General features: G+C 54.2%; 1 protein-coding gene across 1 annotated transcript in view; it reads left to right on the forward strand.

The window, feature by feature from the left end:
• Positions 1-10,476, forward strand: part of PRPH2 (peripherin 2 (retinal degeneration, slow)) — a 13,751-nt gene extending 3,275 nt beyond the window's left edge. Inside the window, exons 2-3 of the mRNA XM_012640825.1 lie at positions 6,710-6,956; positions 10,058-10,476. Coding sequence (XP_012496279.1) covers positions 6,710-6,956; positions 10,058-10,270 — 460 coding nt within the window. The 3' untranslated portion in view covers positions 10,271-10,476. The remainder of the gene's footprint in view (positions 1-6,709; positions 6,957-10,057) is intronic.
• The last annotated feature ends 286 nt before the right edge of the window (positions 10,477-10,762 follow it).

Raw genomic sequence — 10,762 nt, forward strand, 5'->3', positions numbered from 1 at the left:
CCGTGGGTGGACATTTAGTTTGTTCTTAACCTCTACCGTAAGTAACAGTGGAATGGGAATCTTTGAGCCCTTCCCTTCTCTCTAGCTTGTGTTTTATGTCCCTTAGGCTAAATTTCCAGGAAGAAAATGTATCTGTTGGCTTTAACTTTCCACAATGCTGGTCTTAAGAGCCAATGATAGACTTGAAATGCCTTTCTTTCTCCCTGTCAAAACGTCTAGTGACCTCACACGTAGTGGTGTTGCCTGCGCTTGCAAGGGTACAGGCTGGTGGTGTCACTTTGCCAAGAGAGGGTCACATCATCATTTCCCGCTGCCTTGTAAATTAACGGGCAGTGAACGATGCCCGTCAGGGAAGCAGATCTTCTGGGGTTATGTCCAGAAAGCTTCCTGGAGTTGGATTTGCCTGAGAGCCAGCGCCTGGGACCAGTACCGAGAACAGCCCTTATCAGTTGGGGAAAGATGAAGGCAGACAGGACGGAGGGAGTGTGGAGTGGCACTTCCCTCCACCCCAAGGGACGCTGCATTTTTTTCTGTTCATGTCTTGACTGCTGCGTTTAGGAGGATAAATAAATCGACACGACAAAGCCGGCTCCAAAAAACCCTCCCTGAAAAATATGTATTTATTTCCTTGAGCTCACAGTCACTGGGACATGGTGAACATTTACCTTTGTCCAGATTTTCTGGGCAGCACCCCCAGGGCTGGGATTCTGATGGCAAAGAGGTGGCACCCAGCAGGAGGGCAGAGAGAGGGAACAAGTTGATCATCCCCCAAGATCTTTTTAAAAGGAATGCTCCTTTATTCCTTTCTCCTTTCCCCACCAAATGTGGACGAGCCAGCAGAAAGGCTGCGGTGAGCCTCATTGTCCTCCTTGAGCCCGAGGACTCTGGGGAGTGGGACCCGGGATCCGTGAGCTGGTCAGAAGGTGGGTGGTCTGGAGAAAACGCACGCGGATCCCCACCTGATGCCGATGCTGGGCATGGGCAGTGTGCGGTGCCCGTGAATTCTGGTCATTTCCGCAGGCCCTGTCCCTGGGGCCATGAGTTCCACCTTCATTTTCCTAGGGGGCCCCACGTGTGGGGGGCACACCTGGCGGGGCCCTGGAGAGCCCAGAGCCTCCTCTCTGGGGCTGGACTGGAGATGCTGGAAGGTGAGGACCTAACTTGCTCTAGCCTGGTCCAGCACGCTCTACGTGGCACAGAATGGAAAGCGCTGCCCCAGGGACTGGGCCTGCGGAAGTGACCAGCAATCACGGGCACTGCACACTGCCCAGTCTGTGTTTAATGTTCTCTGATTGTCTCAGAGTATCTTTTATAGTTGGTTGTTAAAAAGAGGATCCAAACCAAGTGCATGCTTTGCGGTTTGGTTGTTTGCGTCTCTTTTACTATACGGCAGCCACTTGTTTCGTGCTATGTGTGCATTGGAGAAACTGGGCCGTTTGTCCTGTAGAATTTCCCACATTCTGGAGTTGGGCAATTGCAGCCAACTGTATCATCTAACTTGTTCTTCTGTCCCCTGTATTTCCCCATAAACCAGTGGTCAGGGCTGAGATGTGGTTGGATCAAACTCAGCTTTGGCAAGAACACTCTGTATAGTGCTGCTTTGCGCATCTTACTGCATTTTATGAGGGACATGAGGTCTTCAGCCAGTTTATAACAATTCCTTTAAAGTTCTCCCCTGTTTTCAGGATGAGCAAAGCTGCAGCGTCCTGGGGTGAAAGGCAGAGCATGAGAGAGCTCAGAGGCCTTGGCACCAGGAACTGCCAGCCAGGTAGGCCTAGCCTGGGGTCCTCAGTCTGAGGGATAAGCTGGCACCAAGCTCTCTCACTTCGCCATTCTTACCTAGGAACCCACAGGCTACACGTACCTGCTTGCTCTTCCTGAACAACCTGTAGATGTCTCAAGAAGGTCAGATCTTGGCTAGGTGGCTGTCTCCTCCCTCAGACCAGGGCTTCCCAAGGACGGGGCCATGTCCCCCCTCAGACTGGGGCTCCCTGAGGACAGGGCCGTGTCTCCCCTCAGACTGGGGCTCCCCAAGGGCAGGGCTGTGTCTTCCCTCAGACTGGGGCTCCCCAAGGACAGGGCTGTGTCTCCCCTCAGACTGGGGCTCCCCAAGGACAGGGCTGTGTCTCCCCTCAGATTGGGGCTCCCTGAGGACAGGGCCATGTCTGTCCTTAGACTGGGGCTCCCCGAGGACAGGGCCATGCCCCCCCTCAGACTGGGGCTCCCCAAGGACAGGGCTGTGTCTCCTCCGCATGTCCCTCCCTCACCACCTAGCCACCTTGTATCCAGTGACTACTTGTCTTAGTCCATTTTGAGCTGCTCTAACAGAATAGCTGAGACTGGATAACTTATAAAAAATAGAGATTTATTTCTTATAATTCTGGAGGCTGGGAAGTCCAAGGTTGAGGGGTCCGTGTTTGTCAGGGACCTTCCTGCTGTGTCATCCCGCAGTGGGGGGCAGAGGGCAAGAGAGCACGTGAGGGCAGGGCCTGGGAAGGAGGCCAAACCCATCCTTTCCCTCAGGAGCGCACCCCCTTAGTAACTGACCCCCTCCGAGATAGCGGCAGGAGCCCACCCTTGAGGGCAGAGCCCTCAGGACCTAACCACCTATGCAAGGCCTCACTCTCAACACTGTTGCAGCGGGGATTAAATTTCTAACACGTGATATTTGAATCTATGCTATGGTTTGAACCTAACACATTCAAACCACAGCACTACTCAAAAAAAAAAATCTTAAATACTAAACACTTGCCATATACCAGGTGCTCTGTGTGTATTATCCCGTTTAATCTCCACCACACCCTCGTCAGGTATTTAAATTGCCATTTCTCAGATGCGAACACCGAGGTTCAGAGAGGTCGAGGCAGCTGCCAGCTTTCGGAGGTGTTACTCGGTGATCTGGGGGCGGGCTGGGGGTGGGGGTGCTGACTCCTTCCAGCTCTGCTCCTGCCTCTTCCTTCCACCCCTGCTCATTTCCATGTGGCTCTCCCTACTGGTTTATTGATTTGCCTACTAAATTATGTCGGCTTTTCCAGAAAAACTCTGACCTGATGATTTTCCCAGGGTCTATGTGGCTTTGTTATGGGAGGGTGGCCCAGAACGTAGACCTTGTCTCAATCAAGACCCTTTCAAGCCCTGGCGACTCCCCAGCGGAGAGAAATGCGCAGCCTGGGAAACAGGGCGGATATAAATAGCCGGCTCACCTCCTAAGGCGCTCTCCCCTGCCTGGCTTTGTCTTAAGAGGGTGAGGGGGACTTAATCTGCGCTGGGAATGAGGACAAGCGCTGAGTAGACATGACCATGCTGGGTGGGGGAGGGGTGGTTCCAGAAGTGTGAGACCCCAAGAGGCCCCAGGCTGGGGGCCCAGGCAAGCCCCAGCCTCCACCAAGCTTGGCCTGTCCGTCCCTGCTGTTGACCCGGATCCTGCCCTGAGAAGGTCCCGGTCTGAGGTCCTGTGCAGCCCAGCAGAGTGACTTGTCTGCTGGGGGTCAGGGAGGCAGATCGCCTGTTGGCCTCGGCCCACACAGGGGCGGCCTCCTATGGAGACCAGCTGGAATGCGGACGGGTGCCTGGGGTGCAGTGCAGAGGGTTAGGTGACTGGCTAGGAAAGGGCTCCCACAGGGGAAGGAACTCGCCCCTTTCCAGGAAGTTTAACTAAAACCGCCAACAGTCAGGGGAGGGACAAGCGGGCACTGCTGTGGGTGGTCCTCGACTCCCTGCAGGGCTTTGGGTGTGACCGCCCTGCTCCGGGCCGCTTTCCCCTCTGTAGGACAGTCTGATGGCTTTCAAGGTCCTGTCCAGATGGCTCCAAGTGGGGAGAAGCCAACACTTTCTGAGGGCCTGCTGGGCGTCAAGCCTGCGTCTAACGTGTTCCTCGTCCCACCTCCACCCGCCCCACAGCCCTGACGCCAAAGGGCCCGCTCCCGCCTCCCACAGGGCCAGAGAGGCTGAGCCCCACGGCTCAGGGGTCTGGGGCTGGGTGTGTGCTCTCCACCACCCGCCTCCCCGCGGGGACACGGGGGATGGCTCGGAGGGAATATTGCGCTGGGGAGAAGGCTCAGGGACAGCCCACAGGTCAGGAGGAGGGACAGACAGCATTTGAGGTTGGGGAGCCTCAGCCTGCAGGAGGGAGGCTGGGCTTGGTCTGGGGGTGGGAGGTCTGCTCCGTTGTGCCCAAGGCTGCGGCCCCTCGAGAGGGGAGTGGGAGCGCCGTGCTGACGGCCCCTCCAACACCTCCTTCCCCACCCAGGACGCCCTCAGCTGGCACTGACTCAGGGCCCCAAAGGGCCTGGTGCCCAGCCAGGGGCCGTGGGGGGAGAGCTGAGCAAGATACAGCTTCCGCACTCCCCGTGCTCGCGGCTCCGGCGGGGACGGAGCGGTGGGCAGCGGCAGCCACAAGTGTCCAGCGGCGCCTGCCTGGCGCGGCGGAGAGCTCTGCACTGGGCCTGCCACCAAGAGTGTCCCACCGGGTCCTGCCCTCAGGGAGCCCGCAGCTGCTTCGCCACACTTGGCAGGGCCTGTGCCACCACCTCGACAGCGACTGCTGCCCTGAGATAGGGTATCGTGAGGTTGGTTCCGTCTTCACAACCCGGTGTCAGCTCCCGGGGCACTCAGCTCTTGCTGTGCCACCCGCCCAGCGAGGCGGCCTCGGTCCACGAGCTCACCCCTACTGCACACCCACCATGTGCCAGGCAGGCACTCTTCAAGCGTCTTTGCATGTATCACTCCATACGAGCCTCATGTCGACGCTGTTTCACATGTAATGAAGCAGGGGCAGGCAGGGGTCAAGGACAGGTCCAGAGGGATGGAGACGGTGTGTGGCTGAGCCGGGAGTCAAACCCGGGTCCTCGCCCGCTGGGGACTCGCTGCGCCGCCCCTGCCAGCCAGGGCCGCCAGTTCTCCAGCCTTCCTAAAGCCTTCATCATAATGGACGGAAATCAGCACAGTTCACAGAAAAGGAACCACAAGTGGAAATGGCTCCTAAACATATCAAAACATGCTCCACTTAGAGAATAATGGAAATTAAAACAACCCCAAGATGCTACTTTTCTTTTTTTTTTTTTTTTTTTTGAGGCAAAGTCTCACTGAGAGCTAGGATTACAGGCGTGAGCCACCGCGCCCGGCCACCCAAGATGCTACTTTTCATCTGTCAGGTTGGCAGAGATCAAAAGTCTGCAGTGTCTGGGTGTGGCTGTGGGGGACAGGCTGTCCCCAGCACACCGGTGGGGGTGTGACTGCGACCCCCAGGGGAGAAGTAGGCAGGGATCTGGCGAGATCACCCTTCGATGCAGGAATCCCTCTTATTTACCTTCTAGATACATTCACAATATGCAAAGTGACAATGCCCACGTTTGTATTAACTGGAAACTCGGAAAAACCCAAACTTCCCTCAGTAGGGAACGGGTGCGTACCCAAGGGGCCATCCACACGATGGAAACACCATGTCGTCCGTTAAAAAAAAAATCCAGGACACTCTCCACTGACAGCTGTGAAAAGATCTCTAAGATGTAGCTAAGGGCAAAAAGAAAGGCTCAAGACAATGTCTATATAATGTTACCATTTGGGTTTTGAAAAAACAGGAAAAATTTGAAAATTTGCAGAATGTGTTTGCCTGTCCGAGCCTGAAGCCTCTCTGGAAGGACAGGCAGAGCTGGCCACAGGGGTGGGGATTGGAGGCCAAGAGATGAGGACTGGGAGACTTTTTGTATTAAAGAGATTTTATTTAGAAGCTAAACATGGACATCTTTTTTTCAGTCTAATTATCATTTCAATGGACAGCGTTGAAAGTAGTTTCTGTTGTAAACAATTGCATGCTTTCTGTTCTTGCGTGGTAAAGTCCGCTATGATGTAATGCATTGTCCATATGCTACTGTTTTGCTCAAGATGACAGGCACCCAATCAGGCGCACACATCTTAAGCATGTGGCTTCATGAATTTTGACACATAGACACGTGGGTAGCCACACTCGGGTCAGGCGGAACATGCCCAGCCTGCCTGAGGAGATGGTGAGACTTTTCACTTACAAAGATCCCTTTTGAATTCCTGACTTGTATGAAGATATGGTGTGTTCTAAACAAACACACACATAAATATGGAAATGCAAAAGTCAGGCTGGGAGCCCTGTCAGCCTGCAGAGTGGAGCTGAGCTTGCAGCCAAGTCCCTCCTCCCGCCGAGCTGGGGTGGAGTTCCCTGAGGGCCGGGACTGTGCCTGCCTGGGGTCTCCATCCTCAGCCTCTGCGCCCTGGGAACATCTGGCTGGAGGGGGCCTTGGTCACCAGTCACCCGTAAGGGAGAGGAGGTTGGTGGGAGTTGGGGGCTAGTCCGATGGTCATGCATGGCAGCCAGAACCTCGTCCATGGACACTGCCTGTCCTGCTGCTCTTCCTACTGGCATGGTCCCAAGAAATTGCTGCAGGGTGGGGCCCAGCAGCACACAGAGTGGCTGGGTGACTTCCTATATTCCCTGCTGACTTCCCTCTTGGATTACTATCTGCCTCAACCCTCCAGGATGTAAGCTCCAGGAAGGCAGGACATCGATTCACTACTCTCTTCAGTGCCTAGGACGGCAGCTGGCGCATGGTAGTTGCACATTAAGTATTTATTGAGCGAGCAAGCGAATGAATGAATATTCTAGGTTTGCAAAGGCTGGGGGTGGGAGGAACTGCTGCCTGGTGAGAAGCCCGTCTCCAGCTGTCTGTTTCTCCTCCAGTCGCATCAAGAGCAACGTGGACGGGCGGTACCTCGTGGATGGCGTCCCTTTCAGCTGCTGCAACCCCAGCTCACCGCGGCCCTGCATCCAGTACCAGCTCACCAACAACTCGGCACACTACAGCTACAACCACCAGACGGAGGAGCTCAACCTGTGGGTGCGGGGCTGCAGGGCTGCCCTGCTGAGCTACTACAGCAGCCTCATGAACTCCATGGGTGTCGCCACGCTCCTTGTGTGGCTCTTTGAGGTAGGCCCTGGGCCAGCTGGGTTGACCGGGTGGAGCCGGCCTGGAGAGTTAGCTTCTCCCCTCGGAACCAGCCTTTAGTCGGCTGCGGGTCAGATCAGCCGGGGCTCGGACCCCAGTCCACCATTTTTTATTTGTTTCTTTCCCACCACTTCAAAAAATAATTTATTAAGGTGAAATACACAGAATGTAAAATCAACCCTTCTAAGGTGAACAATTCAGTGGCATTTAGTGCACTTGCAATGTGCTACAACCACCTCCATCTAGTTCCCAAACATTTCCATCACCCCCAAAGCAAACCTCACTCCCATGAAGCACTCTCCCCACCCTGCCTCCGGCCCCTGGCAACCTAATCTGCATTGTCTCTGTGGATTTATCTATTCTGGACATTTCAGTTAAGTGGATCCTACCCTAGGCAACCCCTTACAGGTTTGGCTTCTTTCACTTAGCATGTTTTGGAGGGCGGTCCATGCCGTGCCTCCACTTTTTGATTCTGAGGTCTTGGAAAGTTATTTCACCTCTCTGTTATATGGGGGAATAGCGTGTAGCTTTGGAGACTATTGGGAGGCAACGTATACAACAATGGGTACCTTGGGGGTGTTCAGTAAATGGGAACTATTTCGATTTGTGCTTCTTGAGATGCTGGTCACCATTTACCTGTTAGTCTGATTATTTGTGGGTTCGTCTTATCTCGGCTGTGATGTTTAACTCAAGCCTTCAGTGAATGTGTGGAATTCATTCACTGAATGAAGAGGTATTTCTTAAACACCTACTGTGTGCCGGGCACTGCTCTAAGTGCTGAATGAGAGGGTGACGCAAGGTGCCTGCGTTGAGCTACTCTGACAGCAGAAAACCCAGAACTCCGAATCCAAACGTACAAAGTCAGAAACATGAGGTGGGGAAGCATTTCCCGTGAGAGAAGATTCCCCGAAGGGTTCAAGTTAGTTGCTTTCCTAGTGCTGTGGAAATTCACCCGCTTTATCACGTCTGTGGCTGATACACACTCACCACACGAAACGGTACTGCCCGGGAAGGCTTCTTTTACTCTTGAAGCAAACACAGCACACTCGTGACTATTTATTGGTCACCGACTCCTTGAGGCAGAGTCTTGGGAATGAGCGGGTAGAATGAGGAGAGAAGCTTCGTGCTAGAAGTTTAGACAGTTGCATCCCCTGAAAACCCAGGAAGACTGAAAGGATAACAGAAGTCAGTGGGAAAGTGGGGTTCCATTGGCTGCCTCTCAGTTTACACACCTGTCCAGGAATCTAGTGGCTGCATAGGACCACACTGGGAACAGGGAGTTGGAATGCACCCAACCCTTACTCGAGGCCTTTAGTGGGCAGAGCTGTGATGAACACGAGGGGGGCTGAGCCTAACGGTAGGATTCTGACCTTAGCCCTCCCCTCCTGGGCTGCACAGTCCAGTGAGGAGATGGCATCTAACTTCTGCACCCAAAGGAGGACCAAGTGCAAAACTAAGCGCGGCGGGCCTCCTTTAGGAAAGTAGGAGGTGATCACAGTGGATGCATTCACACCAACACAACTTCCTGGAGGAGGTGACTTTTCTCTCTTTTTTTTTTTGGGACAGAGTCTCACTCTGTTGCCCAGGCTAGAGTGAGTGCCGTGGCGTCAGCCTAGCTCACAGCAGCCTGAAACTCCTGGGCTCAAGTGATCCTACTGCCTCAGCCTCCCGAGTAGCTGGGACTACAGGCATGCGCCACCATGCCTGGCTAATTTTTTTTTCCTATATATTTTTAGTTGGCCGATTAATTTCTTTCTAATTTTAGTAGAGGCGGGGTCTCACTCTTGCTCAGGCTGGTGTTAAATTCCTGAGCTCAAACAATCCGCCCGCCTCGGCCTCCCAGAGAGCTAGGATTATAGGCGTGAGCCACTGCGTCCGGCCTGGAGGAGGTGACTTTTCCATTGTAAAAATACTTCTGAAACTTTCAGTTGACAATAACAGTAACAAAAATCTAAAACTCCATCGGTTACTATTATCATTTACTTTATTGTGATTATAAAATGCCCCCAGAGCATTCATTTAACAGATGCTTTTGGTGCTGTTCTTGGTGCTGGGGTGCTGGGTGAATCAGATGGATAAGGGCCACTCCTGCCCTCGGGGAGCAGCTTCCTCCTTTCATACAGTTTGCTACTAATACGAGGAGATGCAGATGAGAGCAAACCAGGAATTCATGTAGAACAAGTGGTTAATGGAATGTTATTAGAAAAGTGCAAACGCTACCTACCAAGCTAATAATTACAGCTGACACTTCTGTTTGTCCTTACTGTGCACCAGCTACGTTGTGCTCTACGCATACCGAGGCATCCCAGCATCCACAGGAGACAGGCGCCGTTTCCTGAGACTCTGCAAAGCACAAAGCAAGGTTTCCCAGTCACACACTGGTTAAGTGCCAGCGCTAGGTTTGCACCTAGGCATTTGGGCACCGAGTCTGCCATGATGCATGACAGAGAACAAATCCAAATTATCCATCACCAGCATCCGTTCATCACCATTCTCATCAAAATAACGGAAGTACAGGGAAACCACACATCACAATGTTTGCAGAAAAGGAGGTGACTTTTTAATTTCATCCAACAGAGTTACTGAACACCCAGTGTGTGCCAAGCAACGTGCCAGGAACAGGACCCGGGAGTGGGCATGGAGGTGAAGGAACCGGGGACTAATGCGCCCAGGATGGGGGCGCCGGGGAGGGCACGGGAGGGAGGATGAGCTGCAGGGAGCTCGTCAGGGGATGAAGCTGAGTTAACAGGTGAACTCTGAGAGGGACAATGCCCGAGGCAGAGAATCGCAAATGGTGACGACCCAGAGGGGAGAAGTACGGGGTGTGGGCAAACCCAAAGAAGCCTAGGGTGGCTGGAAGGGGAGGAGGAGAGGAGCCCGAGACGAGGCTGGGGAAAGGCAGGTGTGTGGAGCACTGAGGCCAGGTTGGGGTGGGCCAGGCTGTCACCAACCCCGACTCGGCAGAGCCCACGTCCTTCGGAGGGCTCCAGGGAGGAACAGGCCGGTGGCTCCTGAGGTTTCCTAAGAGCCCAACTCCCAGCTCCTTCTCCCAGATCTCCTCTAAGCCCGCTCTCCCTCTCCAGGTGAGCATCACGGCAGGGCTGCGCTACCTGCACACGGCGCTGGACAGCGTGCCCAACCCGGAGGAGCCCGAGTGCGAGAGCGAGGGCTGGCTGCTGGAGAAGAGCGTGCCCGAGACCTGGAAGGCCTTCCTGGAAAGCGTGAAGAAGCTGGGCAAGGGCAACCAGGTGGAAGCCGAGGGCGCAGACGCAGGCCAGGCCCCAGAGGCTGGCTGAGGGCCCCGGGGCCCCTCCCCTCCCGCACACCGAGCAGTAGTGGACTCCAAGAAACGCGGATACCCCCTTTGTCCAACTCTGAAAGCCCTAATCTCCCGAGGAGGGCGCCATCTTACAGACTCTTCTTGATGGTGGAATTTAAAGTTTAGGGTCCCTAAAGCATTTGGCAAACATTTCTTGAATGACTGACTCAAAATGTGAATGAATGAGCCCCCCTCAGCCCCACTGCCCTGGGATGTGCCCTCACGGTGACTCAGGGGCCTCTCAATGGATGACTAGCCCAGGACCCATGTTCTCAGAGCACACGGATTCAGTCCCACCCACGGCCGCCGGCCACAGCCCAGGGCTGCTCCCCTTTTAGGGTCTGCCTGTTACAGCTCCAAGTTGCTTCGTTCTATGTGCAAAGTGTCACTTGGTGCACAAGCCCCGGAGTCTGAAAAATGAATGGCCATGTTGTCTTTTTATAATTTTTCATGCCAAGATTGACAGGTT

Source organism: Propithecus coquereli, unplaced genomic scaffold, assembly GCF_000956105.1.
Source record: "Propithecus coquereli isolate 6110/MARCELLA unplaced genomic scaffold, Pcoq_1.0 Scaffold158, whole genome shotgun sequence".
Lineage (NCBI taxonomy): Eukaryota > Metazoa > Chordata > Mammalia > Primates > Indriidae > Propithecus > Propithecus coquereli.